General features: G+C 48.8%; 1 protein-coding gene across 1 annotated transcript in view; it reads left to right on the forward strand.

Moving 5' to 3' along the window:
* Window positions 1–560: 560 nt before the first annotated feature.
* CRISPLD2 (cysteine rich secretory protein LCCL domain containing 2) overlaps window positions 561–26,560 on the forward strand; it is a 30,516-nt gene continuing 4,516 nt past the window's right edge. Inside the window, exons 1-14 of the mRNA XM_059857444.1 lie at window positions 561–885; window positions 5,116–5,429; window positions 11,085–11,203; window positions 13,288–13,420; window positions 13,511–13,626; window positions 14,914–15,014; window positions 16,225–16,383; window positions 17,680–17,740; window positions 18,383–18,449; window positions 19,407–19,537; window positions 19,688–19,731; window positions 20,680–20,752; window positions 21,429–21,504; window positions 25,728–25,861. Of these exons, the coding sequence (XP_059713427.1) occupies window positions 5,187–5,429; window positions 11,085–11,203; window positions 13,288–13,420; window positions 13,511–13,626; window positions 14,914–15,014; window positions 16,225–16,383; window positions 17,680–17,740; window positions 18,383–18,449; window positions 19,407–19,537; window positions 19,688–19,731; window positions 20,680–20,752; window positions 21,429–21,504; window positions 25,728–25,861 (1,457 nt within the window). The 5' untranslated portion in view covers window positions 561–885; window positions 5,116–5,186. The remainder of the gene's footprint in view (window positions 886–5,115; window positions 5,430–11,084; window positions 11,204–13,287; window positions 13,421–13,510; window positions 13,627–14,913; window positions 15,015–16,224; window positions 16,384–17,679; window positions 17,741–18,382; window positions 18,450–19,406; window positions 19,538–19,687; window positions 19,732–20,679; window positions 20,753–21,428; window positions 21,505–25,727; window positions 25,862–26,560) is intronic.

The raw sequence follows: 26,560 nt of genomic DNA on the forward strand, positions 1-26,560 counted from the left end.
GAGCTGTTGGGACATCGGCAGAGGTGAGTGCTGCCTGCGTGTTTCACCGACTTGTTGCGTTCCCTATTCCCTGCGGCTCCCGCTCTGGCCCCGGAGGAATGTCAGCGCTGGGAGAGCTTTGGCAGCAAACTAGAGCGCGAATAATCTCCTGTTCATAGCAAAAGTCCGGCTCTGGAAATAAAGGGGGATGCCATGGGGTTAACTGGCGGGGCTGGAGCTGGGTGGGATTTCACTGCGAGGAGCGGGAGTGGCTGAGCCGGCAGCCGGGGGCAGCCAGCCGCCTTCAGCCCCTTCCAGGGAAAATTCCTCTCTGGAATTCCCCCTCTCTTGTCACCGCAGCCCTGACCGCGGCGTCGCGGTCCCCCCTGTGCGGGGAGGATTCCCCGTGCCCTGGAATTCCCGGCTGCGAGTCCCAGAGCCGGCTGCTGGCACAGCACAGCCAGCGCTTTTATAAGAGCAGGGCTGCCCTCCTCCTTCCTCCTCCTCCTCTTCCTCCTCCTCCCTCCCGCCTTAGGGAGGATGGTCCCGCTCCTCTGAGCCCCAATGACCGCCCGTGAGCTGCTGCGATCCCAGCCCTCTCCTGGTGGCTTTTCCCCCCTTTTCCCCTCCCTCTCCTTCTCGTTATTGCTCCACGCCCGGTGTCACAGGGATGATGCAGGGTTCTCCCCTCTGCCTGGAGAGCATAAATACCACCGGGGAGCTCGGGGAGACTGCACTTGGTCCGAGTTGCTGAGCCCCGACCTTGCACATCTCGCACCTCCTGAGGCTTATTCCATCCTTTTTCCCCTCCTTCTTGTTTTAAGTATTTCAAATACATTAATTTATTTTCCACAAGCAGGCTTGGAGGAGCTGCAATTACCTGGGGACTTGGAAGTACTCAGCAAGGTAAGTGTAAAGTTCAGTCCTGGATGCTGAAATTTTGTTTTTAGGGGTGGTGGGAGTGCAAGAAATGACTCTGAAGAAGGCACAGTTTTAGTAACTTCTCCAAAAAGTTGCCTGGATGGTATAAAATAACACAATGCTCTCTGAGCTTCCCTCATGTGTGCCCTGCAGAATTTAATGCAAGATTAACAAGCATTAATCTGGAATGAATGGGAGGAGTTTGCAAGTACAGGAGTGGATTTCCATGCAAATAGAAAATATCCAAGGGATGCTGCTGCCGTCCCCAGAGCTGATCCCTGTGGGCACATCTGTGTGCTCCAGGCTGCCTGTGTTTGTGCTGCTCTGCTCTCAGGTCCTGTAGGGAAGGAATTTCAGCATCACCACGTGTGCTGTCTGTTACCAGTGGGTTCTCCATGTGGTTTTACATAGAAACTCTCCCACTTGGGTTCTGGGGGAGTGTACTGGAATGGAAGATCCAGATGTTTTAACCCACGGCCTCGAAGATGCTGCATCTGTGGTGTGTCCAGTGCAATGTGTCACTGTTGTCCTGTGTCTAGGAACTTGTCATCCTCCTTGTCTTTGGAAGTCAACACAATTCTGCACAGCTTGGGGTGTGTGCATCCCAGGGAAAGAGATGACCTGGGGATTACTGCATTGTCTTGTGGCTTTATCCCTGGATTTCTTTGCACAGGTTAAAGTTGATCCCAGGCTAACTCAGGTTGGAAGCTGATCCCAGACTCAATTTAGAAGCTGATCCCAGGCTAACTCCTCTCTGCTTCACTGTATTAAATGCTCTCCTGACATCCTGAGCTAACTTTGCATTTTCCATCCTTGTCAGCTGGTGCCATGTGTAACTCCACAGGCCCTGGGATGTTTTAGCTGCAAATGTCACCCATAACCCAGGAGCAGGAGCCCACTCGTGTGCTTCACCAGGGAGGCAGTCAAGGCTCAATGTCCCCAAGGAAAAAGGTGACCTGGGGACATGAGTGCAGGGTCAGCCTGCATGTGGCTTTAGCAGTGCCTCTGCCAGGCTTCAGATGTGACCAGCTCTCCTGCTTTCCTGCAAAGCAGACACCATCCATTAGCTGGGGAAATAGCTTTCTAAAAATAATCTTTCCCTAAGTCCAGTGCTGCACTTTAACTCCCTCAGACCCCAGAAGAAGGCCTCCCATTTCTCCCCACTTTGGACAGGCTTTCCAGCATATTCAGGAGTCCTTTTCTGCTGACTCAGTCGTTTCTGATGGCTCCCAGATGTTCACCTGGCACCAGTGTCAAGGGCCTGATGTGTTTAAAGGGAGGTTGTGCTCCTCTTGAACCCTTGAAATCAACAGCAGAGGCTTCCTCAGCTGACTGTCAGCTGATGATTTTCTGTGAATAATGTCAAACCCCAGCTTAAAAGCAATGTGATTTCAGCCTCCCTGGGTGAGGCATTGCCCCAGCCCTGCAGGGCACTGGGGCAGGCTGGGCTGGAACACACACATCCCAGTGTTCCTTTGCACCTGGACATGAGGATACTGAGAGGCAGATGGATGGACATCTGAAATCTGTGACAGCTTTCTGAAACGTGAGCATCTTCCAGCTGCTTTCAATTAACCTGGCCAGGGAACTCTCTGATCCCTTTATCCTCCCTTGGGATGCTCCTCACCTCAAGCCGAAGCAGAGGAAGGGACTTGCACACCCCGACTGAAATAGAAGATTAAGCCAAAGTGACCTAATTTTCAAGAGGTGCTGGTATCCTTTGGCTGGCAAGTGGGACCCAGGGAAGCCCATCCCGAGGAATAAAGCCCATCCCAGGGAATAAAGCCCATCCCAGGGAATAAAGCACCATCTGTTGGGAGGTTTTGGCTGCCTCGCCGAGCCAGACGCGCTGGCCTCGCTGCGGAGCCGTGAGCGGGGCAGCTCCTCTGGCTCTCAGATGTTACAGCTGATTTTTTTCAATCTGCCCTTTCTGAAAGTTCAGTGTTTGCCTTAGATGGGTGGTGGATTTGGGCTCCTGTTCAGCCAAGGGCAGGCGGCCAAACGAGGGGTGCAACGGCTGCCTCTGAGCGCCGGCTGCTCCTGCAGGGAGAGCGGCCGGGGCTAAATGGCCACATTGTCAATGGCCGTGGCAATGCAGCTATTTTTAACCTCTCAGGGAAGTGCCTCAAAGTAGGAATTGTTCCCTGAATTTGGGTCAGACAGTCTACAAAAGCAACTGCTGCTTCTCCCCTACCCCTGTGCAGCCGGGTTAGAAAGTCGGGCTCCTGCCTGGGGGGAAGCGAATGCCGCAAGCCGGGCTGAGAGCAGGATGAGGTTAAAGGAGTGTCTGTCTGTCCCTGTGCCACCAAATGTCCTGCCCTCCAGGTGTGCCTGCAGCTGGGGACAAGGCGTGTGTGTTTGCCTTGCCGTGCAGAGCAGGAAATGATGAGGAGCTGTCACCCAAAGTGAGCAAATGACAATCCTGCATTGCTGTACCCAGGCAAAGGCTGAGTGCGCTGCCTGGAGAGAGGCTGAGGGCAGCTGGTTTTCATCTGCCTCAACGTTCAGTCCAAGAGAGAAGCCTCAGGCAGGGACTCTCTGTCTTTTGTGCAGTCAGCCAACAAGTTTTTGGGGTTTCTCAGAGTTTTTTTTGGGGTCCCTGCCTGCGCAAAGCACCTCGTGCTTGCCGCTGTTCTCCTCAGATGCTGCTCTAGCGGGCTGGGGGAACAGAGGTTTGGGGTTTTGTGCTCAAGTGTAGCTTTTAGCTGGGAGTTAGATGGCTCTTCCCTGCTCTGGTTGGCTTCCAACTCCTCTGGTCTCAGAGTGTCCAAATCCCATGTCATTGGATGAAACTTCTCGAATAATTCCTGCTAATCTGGGGGTTGTTTCCTGCTGCTGCAGAGGAATGCTTTCAGCGTGGCTTTCAACAGTGCTGTCAAAACCAGATCCTCACCTCGTGTTGGAGACAGGGGTGGGGAAGTTTTCTCCAAAAAATTAACCCTAAGGAGGGAGATCCTGTTCTTGCTCTGCCTGTAGAGATGCTTCTTGCCCTGGATGGATTGATCCTGCTCCAGGGGCTCAGTGAGGGCTGCACAGCCTCCTGTGAATGATCCAAAGAAAACCAGCCAAGACCCTCAAGGATCGCTGGGTGGATAAACTGGAGCACGGGAGGGGTGGAAGTGCTTGGGAATGACAGGTGGAGCAGGAGCACTACGGAGCAAGGGACAGGGATTAAAGGAAGCTGCTCAAAGACCAGATGTCACTCTTGCACCGCGATTGACACAGGAACAGGCGAGAGGCAGGATTGTAGAAAAGACAAAGAAAACTTTATTTAAAGGAACTGCGCGGTTTTTATGGAGTGATAGGATAGGTTCTATTCGATTGGCTAACTAACAAAAACATCTTGTTCACACACTGTCCTTGAGGAGAACAGAAAGACGAAGTAGAAAAACACCACTTGCAAATTGTTTATACTCAACAAGTTATCACATCTTTCCAACTCTCTAAATTCCTCACCAGCCGCTGTGAGAAACGCTTGCCGTTTCTCTCTCTCTGTCCCACGGCATCCACAACCAAAGACCATTTTGTCAGTGCTGACGGCATCCGAGTGCCTGGGAACACCTAATCTGGCCGGGGGAGGGCGGCTGCTCCTGCTGCTCCATAACTCACATCCCTGGAGCCGCTCCCGCCCGCCGGGAAGCGTCAGCGAGAGCCCGGGTGCGTCAGTGCCAGCGGGGACCGCGCTGCTCGGCCCCGCCGTGACATTTCCCAAAACCAGCCGCTCTCACCCGGCCCGGCAGCTGCTCTGCTGCAGCCTCAGAGCAGCTCTTGCTGCTGCCTGACCTCCTCATCCGCCTGGCTGGGGATTTTACTTTCCCTTTTATTCATGAAATAGTGAATCTCGGCTTTGCCAGCTGCTCTTCGGTGGGGTGGCTGCAAATGTCCCCCTGCCTGCGAAGGGATGGAGCTGGGGTTACTCAGAGCTGATGGGCATTGCGGGGTGGCAGCTCCAGCAGGGGTGCAGGAGGCATCCTCCTGCATGCCTGGGAAGGGTTCACTCCCAAATCGGCATCAGTGAAATTCCCAGGTGTCATAAACTCTGAGTCCCCACGTCCTGTGGTGCTGTTCGGGTCTTCCTGCCTTTAGGGTGGGCAATAATTTGAAGCACCATTCTTTTCCAAGCTCAAATCTGGGCTGTGTGACCTCGTTGGGGGGTAAATGCACTGGGAGCTCCTGTGGCACTGCTCTGACTGCCTGTTTCTCCCCAAATTCCAGACCTGCACCGAGCCACGGGAGTGCCTGCAGGAAAACCCAGCATCCCCTTCATCTCTGCTTCTGCTGGCAGCATGACTCCTGCCCTGCCCTGGATCATTCCTCTTGGATGTGTGCTGCTGCTGACAAAGACAGCTGAGTGCTTCATCTTGCCCAACTCGAGTCACCTGGAGAGCCTCCTGAGTAAATACCAGGATGGGGAAGCTCACTCCAGGTCCAAGAGAGCCATTTTATTCTCAGACAGACAGGAGATACTGATGCTCCACAATAAACTGAGAGGTCAGGTGTATCCAGTGGCCTCTAACATGGAATACATGGTGAGTCTAGAGCCTGATATATCACTTCATTACTGCTTTTCTTTTCCTAACTGTATTTAAATTTTCCTTGTGGTGCGAGAGGTGTAGCAAATTTCCTCTGAAGTAATTTTTTCTCAAGAGGTTTCCTGAAGCCTTTCATTCCAGAGTGAAGGATGCTTTAGATCAGAGGCCTGTTTTGGTTGGAAGGGGCTGTTGGTGGGCCATCCAGTCCATCCTCTGCACAGTTCTAGAAGTGGTTCCATTATTCATAAAGGAGCATCTGGCTCAGCCCTGGATGCATCTCCGGTGATGGCAATTCCCCAGCCTGCCTCAGCAGGTTCTTCCATTACCTTCAAGCCATAAAAGCAGCAATTTCCCCCCAGTGTTTAACCCCTGCTCTCCCTGTGAAAGCTTTCAGGCTCTTGTGGGGACACCACAGTCTGCTCAGGGGATCTTCTGGTGATTTTTGTGTTGCCAACCCAATGCTGGAGGTTCACCTGCCCTCAGTCACACACTGATCACCTGAGCTTAGCAACATGAGCCAAACCTCCACGATGTTCCTGGGAATCTGCACAGGCCCACAGGGAAAAGGGGCCTGAGGAATGTGGCTCCACCTGCAAAGCACTGGGAATAGCTGGAAAGGCTTAGGGAGTTCTTGTGTGGATGGGTCACTGCTGTTGGGTTTTGTAGTTCAGGAAACCAAAATAAAAGCTTGGTCAATGTATTCTCCCATTTTAGAGGGAGAACCTAAAAGTTGGAGGAGTAAGAAATATGTCTTTGCCATCAATAATTCACGTGAACATTTTTTTTTTCACCTGATGCCAGAGACCCTACTTTGAGCTATTTTTGCCATGCCATCAAAATGTTACAGGGCCACAAAACGATGTAGGCAAATAATTACTTTTTGTGTGCCTTTTCCCAGTGTGCAAATAAAGTTCTGATCAAAACTAGCCTGACTTCAGCCATGCGCTCCTGCGGACGGATCAAACGATGGATGACTTGTTAAGGCCGTGTTTAAAAGGGGAAAAGAAGAGTAAACTCAAATGTAATATAAAATTGTTTTCCAGCTGTGCTGAAGTGAGGGCTGCAGATGGAAATTCCTGCCTTCTGTGACTGCAGGGAGAAGGGGAAGAGAAGGGAGGGCAGGGGATGGTGAGGAAGGACAGCTGTCCCTCGGCCCGTCCACACCAGCTGGGTTCTGCCAGAAACCCTGTGCCTTTCTAAGAACTGGGGATTGCGTCCCTTTCTCAGCCTCTCTCGCGTTATCCTGCAGGGAAGCGCTGCCAGAAGAGGCCACTTGATGCATTTCCAGAGGGTAAACACAAAGCAGGAGCAAGCCCAAGGTGTTTTGGTTGGCCGTGGGGCTGGCAGAGCCGGCGCTGCCGCGCGGCCCCGGCCCGGGCGCTGTTTGCGCTCGCGGCGCGGTTACACTTCTGTGTTTGCCTTTGCTCTGGGAGCTTTTCTAGTGGTTTTCATGGGTGATGGAGGGCCAGTGAAAGGGCCTTGTGTGCTCTGAAGAAAGGAGCTGAGTATGAGATGGTGCTGCTTGGAAGGGCTATAATCAGCCTTTCATGTGCTCGTGTTTACCCAGTATGACTTGGAAATGCCGTGTATATGCCGAACGGGAATTTCTCTTTAATCCTTTTTCCTGCAGAGGACATTTCTCATTTGGACTCGTTTAAGAGGATGGTCTGTCTGTAGAACCATTGATAAACTTTCCTCTTTCCCTTTGGTGCTGGAGTGGAGCATCACTGGAGATGTGCTGGGATAATTTGTGGATGAGTGGGTAGAGCTCGTTCTTGTCCATCAATCTCCAAGCACTCCCTTAGAAAATCCTTTCTCCCAGCTCCATATCTGATATATTCAAGTGGTCTAAAAGGGAAATGGGACCTATTCCAGGAAAGGGACATATTTCACTGCTACTGGATGAACTTCTGTTGTTGGATGCTGTTAATGAGAAAGCAAGGGCACAGCGAGTCCTATAATTTAGCTAGAGATCAAAAGAATTTTTATATACGTATGGGATAAAGGCAAAGTGGGCTGAAAGATGAAGAAAGAGACGGTTTAGCTGCTGGGTCTGTGTAATTAATTGAAAGCTGGCACAGGCATTCAGTGCTAATGGAAAATGAGTGAGCAGGGCACAACTTCCTGACAAAGCTGGGCCAGTTCAAAATTACCTTAACCCCTCTACCAGCTCCGTGATTGACACTTCCAGAGTGCATTTGGACTGTTGAACAGAGCTGGGTGGGTGCCAAGGCCAAAACAAACTCCTTGTTAACAGTCCCAGAGTGAAAAGGACACAACGGACTCGGAGGAAAAAGGATAAAATAGATCCTAAGGCACGGTGACCTTTTAAGATGGCTTAGTCAGATGCTTTCAGCAGTGATGAAAGGCAGAAATCTTTCCTCTTGTGGCGGCCTCAGAGACAGCTGGATAAAGCAAAATTGTTCTCAGTGCAGATTGCTGGAAGGAAAATAGTTTGTTTTCATGTATAAGGTATGCATCCTTCCTCTCAGCTGTAGGGTGGTGGCTTTCCCTGTCAGGACGGGGTAGTGTTTCTGTGGGGGTTAGCAAAAAGCATCTCCAGACCTCTGCCAGGACATGTCAGTCCTGGAGTCTGGTGCCACTTTTAGAAGGAAACTCCAGTATTGCAGAAAGTCTGGGCTGGGGAGGAAAATGAGTGAGTAACCTGATCACTGCAATTCAGGTGTCTGGCTTTGGGTTTGCAGGCTCCTTGGGCTGAGGGAGCAGACTCCTTGTGGGATGCATTATTAAATCTGGACCTACAAGTTGTGGTGTGGTGTGTGTATGCCATATATTTTACATATACTCTGTCCATTCCACTTTGAAAGGTCATCAGAAATTTTCAGGAGTGAAAAAAAAGAGAGCCCACGTGCTAACCCACTTGGAATCACTCACACCCAAAAAATTTTCAGCCTCTGCTTCTGAAGGAAGCTGAGCACAGGCTCGTTGCCCCTCTGGCATCAGTCATCTTCCTAAGATACTGCTTTGAATATTGGCATAAAGAATTCTTGCAAGTATAGCTGGGAAAGTCTGAAATCTCTTGTTTTTCTCCCCCCCTATGTTTATTGCCCTGAACTAATTCCAGCCTCCTGACCGCATTCGTGTCTGAGAAGCAAGAGGCAAATAACTGCTCTAATTTAGATGGGATGGCTTTGTAATCCGATGCCTGCAGAAACGAGCTCCTCTCCTCATGCAGCAAAGAGCCGTGCAGAGATGGAGCTCCCTCCCAATTACCTGCGAAGTGTCTTTTGTCCGAGTTCATTTATTTTATCCGCAGGCATCAAAGGGAGGTGCAACGCGAACGCTCGCATTAATTCCCATTTAATAGCCCATTGCTCAGGACGTCTCTGCATTAAATTAAGAAATTTGGAACATCCACGCCTCCGGGGCTGCAGGGAATAGAGCTGGGTAGGAAGTCTGAGGAGCTCGGAGTGCAGAACATCTTGGGAGAGTTTCTGTGGCTTTTGTGCTGGATGGGAGGGCCGCTGTGGCCGGTCGCTGCTGAGCCCACAGAGTGGGAAACCACAAAAAGCTGTGTCTGCTGCAAGAGCCTGCCTGAGCAGAGGGCTGGGGATGTGTGGTGGGTCTGATCCCATCACTTCCAAGGAGCTGGAGGGCTGAGAAGGAAAATGGTTTTGTTCCCTGTGTCAGAGCTGTGTCCACAAGGGGTTTTGCAGGCTGAGTTTGGTTGGTCACTGCTGAGCCAAAGCCAGGCTGGTGAGACTGGGACAGCTCTGGGATGCTGCTGGGATCTGGGTTGCTGAGAGTGCTTCATGATAAGCTGCTCTGGGAGGCCTGGGCTGTGAGCTCAGTGAGGTGAGGTCATGTTTGCCTCACTGAGATAGTGGAGACACACCAGGTTCCAGGAGACACTGCGTTTTCCCATTGTCTTACCCAGGGATGCACAGTCCTTCCCCATCCCAGCTATAACTGCCTGAGTCTGCGTGCAGATATGCTCAGAATGAACACTGGGTGGTTTGTAAATGGGTTTGAGAGCCTGGATGCCCTGCAGCCCTCCAGGCTCTGACAGGTCCTTTGAAACGTTTGAGATCAGAAGTTGCCTTTCTTCTGGAGGAGACAGGACTTGGGAAGAGCAGCTGGTTGTGATGGTAAATGTCCAAAGAGGACAGTCTCGTGCTGGCATGTGGATGGGCTGGATGCACATTACAAGACCTCTCCTCTCTCTGGTTTTATTTGTAGGAATGTGTGGTAACATTTTAATCCCAACGAATTATCCTCTAAGGGCTGCTCTGAATAGAGCAGCTGTCAGTAATTACACAATGAATTCAGGGCACTGGCTGCTGGGCCCAGCGAGTCTGGCCTTTAGAACAAATGCTCTCCTGGGCAGCAGAGCCAGCAGAGCTGCTTTCCTGTGTGCCTTTGTGTCATGCTGGAGCTCTCCTTTGGCTCACAACCATGTGATATTCCATGAGCAGTGATCTCACCCCAGCATCCTGCCCTCAGAAATGGGATTTGTCACTTGAACGTGATGCCTGTTTCAGTGAGAGTGGAAAAAGCTTAAAAAAACCTGGGACATTGCCACCTCTGATGTATTTGACTGGATCCAGTGGTGGACTCGCATTTATTCTGGAAGGAGAAGGGGAGCTGAGACTGAGAGCCTCAGACCCACACTCCCTGATGAAGAGGTTGGATCAAAGATCTCCAGCTGTGTGATGGTGGAGGTACTGGAGCTCTCACGTGGTGGGAAAGCCTGGAGACATCCTAACAGAAAGGACAATGGATGAAAAATCATCCTGAAATACATCAAAGCCCTGAGTGTATGTCAGAACTCCTGCAGCACTCAGAAATGTGGGTCGTGTTGGAGACCATGGGATCCCAGAAATGTGTGTCATATTCTGATCATGGGATCCCAGAAATGTGTGTCATATTCTGACCATGGGATCCCAGAAATGTGTGTCATGTTGGAGACCATGTGATCTCAGAAATGTATGTTGTGTTCTGATCATGGGATCCCAGAAAGGTGTGTCATGTTGGAGACCATGGGATCCCATAATTGTGTGTCATGTTGGAGATCATGGGATCCCAGAAATGTGTGTCATGTTGGAGATCATGGGATCCCAGAAATGTGTGTCATGTTCTGATCATGGGATCCCATAAATGTGTGTCATGTTCTGATCATGGGATCCCAGAAATGTGTGTCATGTTGGAGATCATGGGATCCCAGAAATGTGTGTCATGTTGGAGACCATGGGATCCCAGAAATATGGGTCATGCTGGAGATTGTGGGATCTCCAAGACTGATTTTAATTTTTAATTTTTTAAAACATATTAGAAAACCAACTGCCAAGAATATCTCGTGGTTTGGGGTGGATGGTCTGGATATGTTCTTGAGGTCCTCCCACGTGGGTTTGTGTGTTTTCTGCTGAACTGAGTGAAGCATTTCCTCAGAAGCATGGCATCAGCTGGGGAAAACCATAGACCCTTCAGTGCCCTGGACTTTCATGGCAGGGGAGCATGTTGAGAAATGTGATTTTAGCACAGAAATGTGGTGGCTTCACCAGGACAGGCCAGAAATTGGGGGGTGGTCTGTACTTTATTCTTTCTCCACTAACTGCTGCTGGTTTAATCTCCTGATCTAGCGAGTCTGAGATGCAAACCTGACCTGCTCTTTTCTCTCCCCACACCCTGCAGAGCTGGGATGAGGAGCTGGAAAGGTCAGCACATGCCTGGGCTCAGCAGTGCATCTGGGACCATGGGCCCAGCGACCTCATCAGGTCAATTGGGCAGAACCTGGCAGTCCACTGGGGCAGGTAAGGCTTGGGGTGCCTCAGGGTCACTGCAAAGGGTGGTTTATGGGCCCTCCTTTAGAGACACACCTGGAAAGGTTTGCTCTTGTCTTGGTGGAGCACTGGGGGGATGGGAGAAGAGCTGGGGGTCATTAATTGTGATTAATTGTCATCAGTGGGATGGGTATCATGGTAACTCCTGCAGCCACCTTCCACTGAGACTTCCCAGCACTGATTTGGGCCCCTCCATCCCTCTGGATCTGGGGCAGCACCTCTGTAACACACCTAAAGTCACTCCTTCTCCTTGAGGTGAACAGGTCCAGGAGCCTGAACCCTTGCTCCTACATCTGCTGTTTCAGGGGGGTTCTGCCACCATGCAGCTGAAGGCTGAAGTTTCTCAGGAGCAATGTCTGGATCCAGAATTTGTGTCTGGATTCAGTTCAGAATTTAATTCTCTCTTGCTGTGTTTTCCATAAATATTTATCTGGCTCCTGATTTTTCTTTACTGAAAACACTTTGCAGGGTTTTTTTTTCAATTCCTGGGACAAGCTGTTAAACTGGAGTCATTAACCCAGTCAGGAAAGCTGACAGGAAGGCTTCTAAAGGGATCTTCCTCTCCATCTCAAAACGAAATTTATTTATTGTTAAGTCCCTGTTTTTAAGCTTGTTATAGGTTAAACCTGCTTTGCACAGCAAACATTTTGTTCTTGCTCAGGAGCCCTGAGTATTTTTCCCCCATTTCCTGGGTGAGGTGAAAGTCCAGTTATCTTTGCTGTAAATCAGGCAGAACTTGGTGCAAAGCAAAGGAAATTTGCTGGTGTGAAATTAGCCGGATGTAAAAATCGGGCCCGTTTTAATGTTTGGAAAATAGAGTGGTTAATTCATTGGAAACAAAGTCAAAAGATCGTGCTGTTCTTGGCTGTCCTACAAGTGCTCAGGATGGCCACGGGTTCCTGATGGAGGAAGATCCAATCTTGTTCCCTTTGAGGTCCCTGAGAGGAAGGAAAAATCAGATTTATCTCAGCTTTTTCAGAAACGGGCCACAACTTGTTTGCCTCCGTTTCCTCTCCTGTAAAATAGGATTGGGAAAGTATTTGCTTCATGACATCACGAGATGGATGTTTTTAAAATACCTCTAATGAGTGCTTTTTAATGAAAAGTTGGCTCTGGGGATCAGCTCCAGTTGGTAATGATATCATTTGGATTTCTGGCAGCTTGCTTGGTGTGAGCTGTTGAAAGCAATCAAAAAGCAGTGGGTTTGGTACAGTTTGCAGATCACTGTGTGTGAAGTGTGTATGAGTTTGTACAGGTAGTTTTGACACCCCTCAACAGCACAAACAGCATCAGCTCTGCCTCAGACTGTGATATCTGAGGCAGAGATTACACACAGGGTGCAGGGGAAAATTGCTGCCAAAAAAAGGTAGGGTAGGAGTGCAGTGCACCAACTGCTCCCCAGCAGCTCCTGGTGGGATGTGGGTGAGGAAAAGCCCACTCACCTTCAAAGCTCTTACAGTACTGGCTGTGAGTTAACTTCCAGATTTAGCAAACTGCCCCCTGGTGAAATAGGTACATGATGGCTTTTGGGTTAAGACGTTTGGCAAAGCCTAACTCGTGTTTACTTTCAAAACACAGCTTCCCGCCAAACTAGAAGTTATTTTGTAGTTGAGTGGAAAAGTGAGAGGGCATTTCAGGTCAGCAGCACTTGAGGATCATGTCAAACCTATAAATAATACAGAGTCAGGTCAGGCTCTGAATCTGAGGGAAAAAATCATAGAAACACACAACAGTTTGGGTTGGAAGGGACCTCAAAGATCTTTCCAGTTCCAACTCCCCTGCCATGGCAGGGACACCTTCCACCGTCCCAGGCTGCTCCCAGCCCTGTCCAGCCTGGCCTTGGACATTTCCAGGGATCCAGGGGCAGCCACAGCTGCTCTGGGCACCCACTCTGGGCCTCCCCACCCTCACAGGAACGATTCCTTCCCAATATCCCATCTAACCCCTCATCTTTAACATTTTAAAAAACCTTTCTTTTTTTTGGTTTGTTTGTTTTTTTTAATTTGAAAACTTCTAGCGAAACATCCTGACTGCAGCTGCCTTTCCCCCCTCAGGTATCGATCTCCAGCCTTCCATGTGCAGTCCTGGTATGATGAAGTGAAAGATTACACATTCCCATACCCCCACGAGTGCAACCCGTGGTGCCCAGACAGGTGCACAGGTGCCATGTGCACACATTACACCCAGGTAAAGGACTCCAAGGGCTCTGTACCCACATCCCCCCGTGCCTGGCTTGGGGTAATTTGTTAATTTTCAATAACCACATTTCTCTTACAGATAGTCTGGGCCACCACCAACAGGATTGGCTGTGCTGTGAATGTCTGCAAGCAGATGAATGTGTGGGGGGAGATCTGGGAGAACGCTGTCTACCTGGTCTGCAACTACTCCCCCAAGTAAGGCAGAGCAGCTGGGCTCTCTCCAGCTCTCCCAAAACTGGCAGCTGGCTTAACTAGCTCTGGGGAAGAGATTTCAGGCAGTCTAGACCGGTGGTTGTGGCTTTAAATTTTTTCTTTAGACAGCAGCACAGGGCTGGTTCAAAACTCCAGAGCCCTGCCTGGAAAACTGAATGAGAGGCTGGGGCCAGGCTGGAGCTTTGATGTTCCTGCCACGGGAAGGGAAAGGAGGAGCAGGAGATGGCCAGGAGGGAGCTGGCTGCTGAGCAAGGCTTGCTCTCTGCTGTCACAGGGTGGGAAGGGATGGGGTGGTGGTGAATGCCAAAAAAACCCTGAAATAACTGCAGCAGTCAAGATTTCACTAGCTCGACGGTTTGATTGAATTTCAAAATGAAAATCATATTTCTTGCCTACTACATCCAGGAGAAGTTTACTACCTGGCAAGGACAGTTAAGATTTTCTGGTTTAATGGCTAATAGGAGAAACATTCCCACTCCAAGCCCTTGGCAATTTAAAACTTCAAAACAAAACAAAATAGGGAAATAGCTGTATGCAAAGTGAGTGGCTTGGGGAGCACCTGACTTCAGGGGATCACAGTGCAGGATAATGCAAAGGAAAAAGAAGTGTGGGGCTGCAGCTGCCGTGTCCCAGGCAGAGCTCTCTGGGTGGGTTCTCTAAGCCCCTCTCCCCACGTCAGATGAGCACATTTTGCTCCTGGTTTGGGGGGATTTACCAACCTGCTCCTCCCCAGGGATAACAGCAGCTCCCACAGAGTCCCCGCAGCAGGCTGGGCGATTTACACGTCATCCATTCAGAGCTGCTGGGTGGAAAAACACTCTGCTTCTGCAGTTTCTGCTTAATCTTTTCTCTCTGGCACCGGTGCACATTGTCCTCATGTAGCCTCATAGGTGGAGACAGCTGAAAGAGCATAACCCAGGAGTTTATAGGCACAGCTTAACTCCAGCTCCTTCAACCACCTCGTCCCCTAAAACCTGCAGGACAGAAGGCCAAAACGGGCTGTTGTTTCTGGGCAGTTTCTTCAGCAAAATGCAGCAATCCAGTGATTTATTTCTGTTTACATTAGACCCTGCTGTTGATATTGGAATGTAATATAAAAGCAATATGGCACACGATTCAGGCGAACCCCTAAAAAATGTCATTTTAGAGATGGAACAAGGAGGAACACCTTCCCTACACGGCTGGTGGTTTAGTCTTTATTTAGTTGTTCTAGGTGTTTCTGGTTTTGGAGGTTTGGAAGGGTGTCTGATGGGTGCTCATTTCTCCCAGGGGCAACTGGATTGGAGAAGCTCCGTACAAGACCGGCCGTCCCTGCTCCGAGTGCCCGCCGAGCTATGGGGGGAGCTGCCAGAACAACCTCTGCTACCAAGGTACCTGCTGGGGGCCTGGGGCACCTCTGGGGTGGGGGGCAAGGCTGGAGCAAACATCTGGAATCTTCTCATTGGGGCCAGCCACAGCTTCATGCCCCTCCTAATTAGCCATCCTCAATATTCTGATATTGGGAAACGTGGGAAATTGTCAGCCACTGAAAGCAAGAATCCCTGAGCTGCTGGAAATCTGGAGCTGGGATTCAGCAGGTTTTCCTGGGGAAAACAGAGAGCTTGGCTGGGGAGAAGCAGCTCTGAGCTCCCCTGGGTTTGGCCCGGGAGCTGCAGGGGGGTTTGAGTGCTGGCAGGCTGCGGGCAGGAGCGATCCCCTCCTGGGAGGGTTTGCTGGGTTAGGGAATGTTCTCCAGGGCTTGGCAGAGGAATCCTGGGTGGGCAGAGCTTGGCTGCCTGCTCTGCACCTTTGGGAGCCACAGGTGGAGCCTTTGCCTCCCTCTCCACCTTTCAGGGGGATTCAAGGGTTGGTTTTCAGGGATGCAAAATGAACCTAGCGATTCATGTCCCTTGGAGGAGAGGAGGAGGATCCTGAAAGGTTTTCCCTGACCTGTGGAGTGTTTTTGGAAGGGAGGCCAATGGGATAAAACATTATTAGGGTGAGCCCTCCAGCAGCAGTGCCAACCCCAGCATCCAGGATCTCCTGGGGCCATTTCTCTCCTCCCAAGTGTTTTGCTTCCCAGAGAACTGAGCTCTTTGGAAACAGGGACATTCCCTGGAGACTTGCCCAAAGCTGAGGCTTGTTTTGCTGCCACCATGCATTTCTCATTTGTTATCTTGTGGGGTTTGAAGGAGGACCCCAGGGTGCAGGTGGGCTGCAGCAGGGGATGCCCTGATGGAATATGAGCCCTTCAGCAAATCTGTGTTTTCCTCCAGAGGGAAGAGCTCGGTGGGAAACAGAGGAAGGAATATGAGCACTTTTTTCACTAATTAGGAAGGAATATGAGCACTTTTTTCACTAATTAGTGGGGATCCCTTCAAATCTTTACTGTGAGATGCTGTGAATGCTGCTTCATGTGCAGAGGAGCAGGGGAGGAGTGTCCTGGCCATAGCCCCGTGCTGCCTCCAATGGGCATTCCTGATCTCCCAGCTGTTTAAAAGCAAATCCTTGTCCAACTAAATCATCCCCACTAAACATGAACCTGACTTGCCCACCATTGTGAGCACACTGTGATTGTTTTGAATCCCCTCTTCTGCCAAGATCACCGTTATAAAGATCCCATCATTGCTGAGACAGATGAGACCAACGAGGTGGAGATCCCGCAGGTGGCGGAGCAGAAGCCGGTGCAGTTCCACCTTCCAGAAAACAAACCCAGCAAAACCATCAAGGCCAAGAAAATCAGCCCAGAATCCTACATGAGTAAGACACAGCCTCTCTCTTTTTCAGCTCCTTTGGGTTTTGGAGCACCTCAGTGGGAAAAGGTGTGGGAAGTGATGAGGGGGCTCAGGGACAAAGAAACTGGGAGGATGTTTGAGAGGAGGAAAGGTGATCTGTGTGAAAATTCACTGTGTGAGCATTTCAGCTGTGCAGAAAGCTGCTAGAAGTGGTGAGCAAAGCTCTAAGAAACAACCTGTACCTTCTGCACATCAAACTGCAAAAGTTCTGTGCTTGTTTCAGTCATTTCATAGAATCCCACAATGGTTTGGAAGGGACCTTAAAGCTCATCCAGTCCCACCCCCTGCCATGGCAGGGACACCTTCCACTGTCCCAGGGTGCTCCCAGTCCCTGGCCTTGGGCACTTCCAGGGATCCAGGGGCAGCCCCAGCAGCTCTGGGAATTCATCCCAGCCCCTCCCCACCCTCCCAGGGAACAATTCCCAATTCCCAATGTCCCATCCCTCCCTGTCCTCTGGCAGTGGGAGCCATTCCCTGTGTCCTGTCCCTCCATCCTTGTCCCCAGTCCCTGTCCAGCTCTCCTGGAGCCCCTTTAGACCCTGGAAGGGCTCTGAGCTCTTCCTGGAGCTTCTCCTCTCCAGGTGAGCACCCCCAGGTGTCCCAGCCTGGCTCCAGCTCTCAGAGCATCTCTGTGGCCTCCTCTGACTGACTCCAGCAGACCAGGTCCTCCTGACCTCAATAAAATATCAATGTACCAAAAGTCCCCTCAATCAGTAATACATTTAGGAAATATTGATTTTATTTCACCTTTAAAAAACTCTACACTCAGCACTTACCCTTCTTCACAAGTTTTCTGGGGTTTATGGCTTGTATCCTCTTGATTTCTTGCTGGGGAATATTTCTGAAGTTGTTTGTGGAGCTGCTGGTGCTTCCTGAGCTGTTTTCCAACCTCTGTTAATTAAAAGACACTTATTGAGAAAACAAGGTGGGGCATGCCAGTGGGCCCTTTTCAGGTTTATCAGCCAGCATCTGGAGAGTCTGTAATTACAAGGAGAATGAGAGCAGACCTGGGGCTGTAAATCAAAGCCTTCAGCTGTCAGCTGCATCTTCCTTGCTAATATTCCAAAGACACCTGTCTCAGGTGAAGGGCTAAAGAGGCACCAACTGCTCCAGGCTGGAGAAAATCCGATTTTATCTTGATGCACCAAAGACCTCCAGGAAGGATGTGTGGAGCTCGCTCATTTCTGTAGCTCAACAACAGGCTGAGCAATTTCCTTCTTAAAAAATGTATTTATTTGATTTTTTTTTTTTTCCTCCCCAGCACAAGTCATTACCTGTGAAACCAAGATGAGAGACAAGTGCAGAGGCTCAACGTGCAACAGGTAGGGTTTTGTTGAAACTTCTTGGAGTGCTGAGGGGAAAAGTAAATAAATATTTACTTTTTATGGCTAAATATTATTCAGTTCTTGCAAACATAGGATAGGTTGCACTATGTATTTTTTGTGACTCTCTAGGTGGATCTCCTTAGGAAAAACCCCAAAACCCAACAAAAAAATCCCCTAAATTTCTCCTAATTCAAGCCTTCAGCCAAGCCTGGCAATAAGGTGATTTGGATCATTTTATTCAGCCATGATGACCCACAGTTTCAGGTGTCCAAACTAATTTAATACATTTCAGCAGAGTCATTTTTCGAGCCTTTTTCATGCATTCCACTGCTGCCCGAGGCAGACCAATAATTCATGGCTTGTCCCCTCCCAGCCAGTCCAGAACTTCTGCTTAAGGTTTCTGCAGAGAACAGGACAGTTTATCACTTGGAGAAAAACCAAATCCACAGAACCTAAATATTGGTCGGGCTCTTAAGGAGGGTGGAGCAACTGTTTTAAAAAAGTAGCTATTTTGCAATCTTGTTTTTAAAACAGGAGAACTACGTGAAATGAATGGAATGACTATTAAGTGAAATAGAGTCAAAGTCTGTTTTTCTTGAATTGTTTTTCGCCACCCTCAAAGATAAATATCTTTACTAGGTATTTGTGCCCAGCTGGCTGCTTGTACAGTAAGGGAAAGATCTTTGGAACATTTTATTATGAAAGTGTAAGTACCTTTGAATAGCTGCTGGGTGTAATTTGTGGGAGTCAGTGGGGATGACAGAAATGGGAAATGCCAGCCATTCTTTGGCTTTTCAGACTCTCCAGTTGTGGGGCTGAAAAATGGTGCTAATAAAGATTATCTGCATTTTCCTCATCTTGCTGTTGAAAAAAGGGACAGATTCTGGGAAGGCAAAGTGGTTCCAGATGGGATTTTGTCAGGAATTGTCCTTAATGTGGACACCCATGGAAAGTGAGGGATGAGCACCAACAGGCAGCTCCTACAAAGATCTCTTTGCTCCTGTCTTCTGAACAGAAACTTTATATAAAAAACACCTAAATTTTGTAACTAAATAATATTTTGGGCTGATTTGCTTGATCTTAAATTAGTAAGATAATTATAAATAAAACATAGCACCATTTTCCCATCGAAACTACTTTTTGGGGTGAGGGAAGCTGGAAGATAAAAGGGGTTTTTTGGGTAAAATCAGGTTTTCTTTCCCTGTTCCAACTGTTGGTGCGTGACTGCATCAGCCCTGATGTGTCTCTGCCCTGGAAATTCTGTGACTGCAGACATCCAACCCCTCCAAGTGGCGTCAGCAGAAATATTTTGGGTTTGAATATTTTCTCGAGAACTGGAAATATTTCAGGCTGGTCGCTCACTTCCAACACTGCTTTTCCTCTAAATTGTATTTAAATGTATGGTTTTGTTATTTAAAAAAAAAAAAAAAATCTTGCCATTCAACCAGGCAGTGCTTAAAATAATAGTAATAAAAGAATCTGTATTGGGAGAGGAAGATTTAACAACCAGATTCCAAAGGAGTGTACTCAGCTTATTTTCCACTTGGTGCTCTGGTGGTGGTTTCATTTCTCCTCTGTTTTTCACGCAGCACTTGGGCAGCGTTGCTCTGTGCATGAGATTTATTGGACTCATGTCACAGCCCATCTATTTATCTCTTGTCAGTCCTCCAGCATATGTCGTGCTGCAATCCACTATGGAATCCTGGACAACAAAGGAGGGCTGGTGGATATCACCAGGAAAGGGAGGACACCTGCTTTTGTGAAGTCCACCAGGAATGGTGTGGAGTCATTCAGGTACTGCCCTCACCAAAACCTGTTGGTGTTACCTTGAAATACAAGCAGATGTTCAGTCATTCTTGCTTTCATGGAGGCACAGTGGTCCAAAATTTCTGCTCTGCTTATTTTTCTTTTTAATAATTTGGTTTTTGTTTGCTTGTTTCACAGGAAAAGTAAACCTTCGAATGCATTCATGGTTTCCAAAGTCACAAGTAAGTTTTAAATGTTGAGGGGGGAAAAAAAAAATATTGTTGCTGGGGTTTTATGGGGTACTTGAAAACATCATTCCTTTCAGGGCTCCTTTTAGTTTTCAGTGGTTGTGTCAAATGGTTCTGTGCCACCACCAAACCCTGGAGTGGTGGTCTAGGGTGGTCAGAACCTTTGAGTGACTGCCCACCCACCCTGGGCAAGTCCACCACCACCCACCTCATTTTCCTGGGGCCATCTAAGAGGAAGGAAGAGAAAGAGGTGAAAATGGGCCAATTCCAGCAGCATCTCCTGCTGATGGATCATGGTGGGGCCCAGACTGCAGCTGCTGATAGAGAAGGGGTGGGAGTTGAGCCATCCATCTTTGAGAGCCTCAGTCAAGTGTCAACCTTTACAAAAACTGAAAAAAATAAATAGTGGCTAATGTCCTAGTGCAGCAATGTAACAAAAAACACAATACATGGGAAATTAGTTTTTAAATTAGTTTTTAACTAAATTAGTTTTAGTCATCGCATTTCTGATGGGCATATAAATAAACACTGCTCTGCTTTTTAAACAATTCCCACTTTCTGAATATCTTTGAAAAATTCCTCCTGTGCAGAACAATCCTTTTGATGAGATCCACCTGAGCCCCTCTCAGGGAGAGCTGTAGGTGTCAGGATATTTTGGCTCCACATCTGGAGCTGTAACAAACCCATGTGTTGTGGATCAGCTGCTTGTCTCTTCTGAGAGCTGTGACCTTTTTAAGGCCACACTGTATTGTGGCTGCAGGATTCCTGCTGGAGAGCTGGCCAGCCCCATCCTGGGATCCTGCTGCTGGAGCAGCTTTACTCCTGGTGCTCCCAGCTGGACAAGGGTCCCACCAAATGCATCGTGCGGCTCTGACTTGTGTTTTCTGCAGCAGCCTGAGCTTTTGGGTCTGATAATTTGCCTTTCCACATTTCTCTTGGCAGCACAGACTCTGGATTGTTACACCACAGTAGCTGAACTCTGCCACTTCAAAAAGCCAGCGAGCCACTGCCCAAGGTAACACAATTCTGTTGGGTTTAAAACCTCTGTCCTAAAGGAGGGGCAGCTTAACAGAGGTGCTGAGGGCCCTGAATTTGAGGGCTGCTGGGAGAAGAGCTGATCATACTGGTTGAACTGGAGGAGGGGGTTGGGAATGGCGTTTCCTCCCGCCACCATGCTTTTCTTGGCATCACTGTAGAAAATTCACTTTGTTTTTGGATGGCTTCAGTAACCCATCAGCCAGGCTGCACAATCCTGTCCCAGCACACTCTCATGTGTGAGCGTGCCACTGCACACTCTTTGTCTCTTTGCTTCTGCATTTGCTGGGTTTTGGATGTGGTTTTCCTTTCCACCTCAGAACACGGAAGAAGCTTGTTCTGGAAACTGTGCAGGAGTAAGTGACAGGGCAGAGGGGCACAAACACATGCAGAGATTTATGTGCACAGAATTGAGCAAAAACACAGGTAGTGCCCTTTGAAAAGGTCATAAAAGACCAATCCCTCTTCTGCTGGTCCAAACCCCTCTATTTGCAGTTCTGCAGCAGCGACCAAATGTCATCTGAGGGGAGCGAATAATCAAATTCACTGTTGCCACCTGCAGACCAGATGCAGGCACTTGAAATCTCCCAGGAATGCAGCTGGCCTTCCTGTGCAGGCCTTCTCTGGAGAATCAATCTGAATTCCTTGTTTTCCAGGATTTACTGCCCAGCCCACTGCAAGGACGAGCCGTCGTACTGGGCGCCCGTGTTCGGCACCAACGTTTACGCCGATGTGAGTACAGACCTCTCCCCGCACACCCTGACTGCCCTGTCCCACAGCTGGGCTCACTCTGGGCTGCAGGGGAGAAATTCAAACTCTCTCGTGGTTATTCCATGTGGGGATAGGCAAAAGGGGTGAAAGATGGGGTCAGCAGGCTTGGGAAGCCCTTTTGCTCTCCGACACTGGTTAATTCGGAAGGACTTGGATGTGTCACTCCACAACCCTTGAGCTGGGTTTGGTGAGCTCTTCTACTGTCCAGCACTGGCTCCTTCCTAAAGAATTGGTCATGGCCCTTGAGATTTGGTCACGGCCCTTAACCTCCCCAAGCCTTTGGGCTCTGGCTGTGAGATCATGGCTGTACTTCTTTAAAGAATTTTGGGATTTATAGGTGAGCACCAAAGGGCTTTTATTCCATCCTATCACATGACAGAGTTGACAGGAAAAGACCTCTCTCCCCTTTCCTCCTCTTTCTGGGAGATGAACAGCTTCTGAGCAGCCAGGGTAGAGCTCAGAGCAGTGGAAAGAAAGAAGAAAGTGTGTGAGCTGGTTTTATGGGTTTGTTTTTCTGAGCTTTGCTCGTGGAGATGAGCAGAGACTTGATGCTAAAACTAGTCAGAGTCATCTTCTTGAAATCTCTTACCATTAGGCCTCTAAAAACTGGGTCTAGATGTTTTTCCATTTGTGGGTGTCTGGTTATTTTGGGTTTTTTTTCCTCATTTTCTGTTTTCCACTGGGGGCTGTGTTCAGGAATGCCAGCTCCCTGCCTGCCCTGTAGCCTGTAGGATCCTGGTTTAGAAAGCCTGGGGAAAGCAGTCAGCAGAATGTGGACCCCCAGCTTCAGGTCACCCTGGAGCTTTGCAGACTGCTGAGAAAATCCATCCTGCAGGAATCATACAGTAATTTGGAAAAGCAATTTTGAAAGCAATTTCAAAAAAAACCCAAAACCATACTATTTTTAATTTTGCTCAAGACCATTTTTTTTGAAGGAAGAGCTGCACAAACAGGTTATCCTGGATTAGCTCACAGGCAAATCCATGGAGCAGCTGCCTCCCTGCAGTACCTGCCTCCTGCATGCTCCCACCTGCAGGAAATGGGAAATAGTTTTCTGGTTTTTACAGAGGACAAACCTCCCTGAGATCACCCCTGCACAGGGCCTGTGATTACAAAGGAATTAGGAGAGGAGCAGCATCCCGGGCTGGCATTGCACTGACGCAAAAGGATTAGTGTCCTTTAATGAACCCATTTCCTACCCTCCCTCCTGGGTATTGTTTCATAAACGGGGGCATGGATGGTGGCTTGGGAGAAAAACAAGAAGCAATAGTAATAAAAAAGTATTTGGCCACTTCCTCAAGGGTTTGGTTAACCTTTTTTTGGACTGCTGTGCTAGCAGGGTGGTGTGCAGGCAGCAGGAAAGAACTGAGGTTGGTGGCAAAGCAGGTGAGACAAAGAGTTTGAGGTGACCCTGAATGGTGCTGCACAGGGAGAGGTGGGATGCTGGGAATGCTCAGAATGGGAAGTCAAGAAGAAAAATAACCACAACACACAAGGAGAATTTGGGGAAAGGGAGAAAGGCCCGTGCAGGGTGCTGGGAATTAGCCCAAGCCCTCTGCTGAGGAATAATTAATTAAAGCAGGCAGTGAGCTGGATGAGACAAGTGCTGGTCTTCTGGGAGGGCCTTGGGAAGCCAACTTCATGTTAATGTGGCACCTGGAGCTATCTAAAGGACAGTGAAGCATTCAGCCCCATTTCCAGTCTGCACTTTGCTTTAAAAAGCAGTTCAGGGACTTGTTAGTAGGGAAATTAGTAAGGCTGTGGAACAGGGGCGTAGAGGAGACTTGAGTTTTGGGGTAAATGAATAAAAGGCAAGAAATATGCAATGGTAAAAGTGGACAGGCCTGGCTCTGGGATGATCATAGAGCCATGGAATGGTTTGGGTTGGAAGGGACTTCAAAGCTCATCCAGTTCTCTCCCCTGCTATGGGCAGGGACATTTTCCACAGACCAGGGTGCTCCAAGCCCTGTCCAACCTGGAGCTGTGGGAACAGCCAGGGATCTTCATGGAGGTTGTAAAAGAGCTTTTGGCTTCCAGGAGGCTCTGTCATTTGTCACTCTGCCTGGCTCCTGGCATCCTGCAGGGGAAACCCATCCCCATCCCTGCCCAGGAGCCCTGTGGAGCCAGGAAAGAGAACAACTGCCCCACGTTTGAGATAAGGTTTTATCCAGAGTTGTGCAGTGGTTGCTTGGAGGAGGATGGAGGGATGGATGGATGGATGGATGGATGGATGGATGGATGGATGGATGGATGGATGGATGGACAGCCTGCACAGAGGCAAGAGTTTGTCACCAGAGCAAACTGAGTTTGCTCTGGTGACAAACTGGAGCCAGCTCTCAGGAGATATGAACTTAATGATTAAATCAGTCACAGTAGTGAGGAAATTCTGGGTGATTAAGCTCATAGTCAGAGAACATTGTTAATGACCCACTATAAAGTGTGCTGTCATTTTATGGTGTGTGCCCTGGGGCTCATTTCATCAGGAATTGGTCTCAGAGCATCCCAAGGGGCTTCACCATGGAAAACTTGCATTGTCCATGCTGCTGTACTCCTGGACCTGGAAGGGAGGGCCCTATTCCTGTAATATCTCAACTTCCAAAAGCTCTGCAATTAATTAATCAAAGCACAGCATGGCCTGGGACATGAGAGGGCTGTCATCCAACAGAGTGATAAGAGGAGGTTTGGGGTAAATCTGTTGGTCAGAGCTTTGAGTGAGCGGCGGAACAGCAAGTCCTGGAAAAAAAAATAACAGGAATGCTTTGAAAAGAACATTGTTCAGCATGTCTCCCAGTGGAGAGTGCTGCAAATTGATCCAGGACAGTTTAGTTTTATGAGCCAGTTTTAGATTTATAGATTTCCCACCACATATTAGGGCAAATTCACTGCATATCTTCCAAACACAGCATTCCCTTGCTCCATTGACCATATATAGAAGCAAAATACCAAACTAGCACTCAAAACTCTGAGGGCTGCCAAGAGATAGGCCATCCAAAGTGATAAATATATATATAGGGGACAAGAGCTGCCATATATGGCTGTGGCAGGGAGGCAGCATGGGCTGCATCCTACTTACACAAGGGGAACAGTTGCACTTGGCGCTGCTTTTGTGGAACTTGGATTTTGAGCAGTCAGGGCATTTCTGGGCTTGGGATTTTCACCTGCTGCAGTTCGCAGTGCAGAGTTGGTTTTTCCTTTCTGTTCTTCCAGCTTGCTGTGTGTAAACCCTGCAGAGAGCTGATGGCCAAGTTTACACCATCCCTCAGCCTTCCCAGCTTTTGCTCCCTTTTCTGGGATGCTCTGGAGGCTTAGTCATCAGTTGTTGCTGGTTTATGCTCCTCCAGCTCTTCTGACTCTGCACATCTGGGATGGAAAACAGAGAAACTTTGCTCTTTCCAGAAGTGTAATCTCCCTCCACATTTGGTGTTGTTTTATGGGGTAACACCTATCCAAAAACTACACCAGTCAATGGAGGCAGCTCTTCTTTCTAGGAAAGACAGAAGGATGTGAGCTGTCCCAGATAATCACTGATCATTTACCTCAACTCAGGAGAAGCATTTACTTTCCAAGCAACTTGTGAATAACCTTTGCTGAGGTCTGCACAGAGTTTCACCTCAGAGGTTTCTCTGGTGCAGTCCCAAGAGGCACTGGCTGGAAAGTTGTCCTCAATTCAGTCTTGGCCCTGGATAAGATGAAGATGTGTGGCTTTAGACTGGACCTTGGGAAGGAATTGTTCCCTGTGAGGCTGGGGAGGCCCTGGCATGGGTTTTCCAGGGAAGCTGTGGCTGCCCCATCCCTGGAATGTCCAAGGCCAGGTTTGATGGGGCTTGGAGCAACCTGGGATAGTGGAAGGTGTCTCTGCATATGGCAGGGGTGGAACTGGATGAGCTTTAAGGTCCCTTCCCACCCAAACCATTCCATGATTCTATGATGACCTCACAGGTGCAGCTCCACCTCAAATGATGGAAAATCTGCTTCTCCTCTGTGCTGATGGTGGATCTCCTTTCACCCAGGGATTATGACATACCTGCCAGATCTAGTCCCTGGTTTGTCCAAAAGAGGGACAAAACTGTTTCATAACTGTTTCTCTGTCTATTCCCCATTTTTCTTGGTGTTGATGGAATTGATAAGTCTTCACAAATAAAATATAGACAGTGTGTAAGTCAAACCGATTAAATATTTTTCAGAGCTCCAGTATCTGCAAAACTGCAGTGCACGCAGGGGTCATTTCAGATGAAAGAGGAGGCTTTGTGGACGTGATGCCTGTAGAAAAGAAGAAAACCTACGTGGGCTCCTTAAAGAACGGCGTCCAGTCAGAGAGGTGGGATCTCCCTCCTTTGTACTTCCCTCTTCTTTCCCAGTGTTTTCAGCTGCCTGGCAAAGTCAGCAGATATCAGCTCGATGGGCTTGGGAAGAAGTGACTTCCCAGTGTCACTGTGAGTTGGGACAGCCAAGCAAATGGAGCGTGCTGTCCTGCTCTTTCCTCCCCCAGTTCAGGCTGCTGTGAAATGCTGTTAAGCAAACCTTGTTAGGTTCTGTCACCAAGTCCATGTTAATACATTTTGCTGTGTGTTTAACTCATCAGATCAGCACAGGTATTTTCAGTTCTCAGCCCGGGTCATGATTTGGGTTTTGTAATTTGGATTTCCGTTCAATTCTGGGGGGTGGGATTCATTTGTATTTGTTGATCCATATCGTCTATTCTCTTTGAAATAAGTAAATTAGCCTCTTGAGACGTGATCAAACACTTTTTGAAGATGAATTTGCCACCCTTGTAGGTATTTTTCTAGTTTCTCTTTGGCCAACCATGCTGGTTTCAGTGACCAATTGCAAATCTGTGCCTCCAAAATCCTGCACCTCCTCAAGATCACAACAATCCAGTCCCAGCTCGTCCAGTCCTGTCTAATTTGAGACTTCACTTTTAACCTGTTATGTGTTTTTTCAGATATTGGTGTGATGGCACTGATTTCTCAGGGCTATCTTCACAAGCACAGAATTTCCCACAGTTAGGGGGGTTTTG

The sequence above is a fragment of the Haemorhous mexicanus genome, chromosome 12, assembly GCF_027477595.1.
Source record: "Haemorhous mexicanus isolate bHaeMex1 chromosome 12, bHaeMex1.pri, whole genome shotgun sequence".
Taxonomy (NCBI): domain Eukaryota; kingdom Metazoa; phylum Chordata; class Aves; order Passeriformes; family Fringillidae; genus Haemorhous; species Haemorhous mexicanus.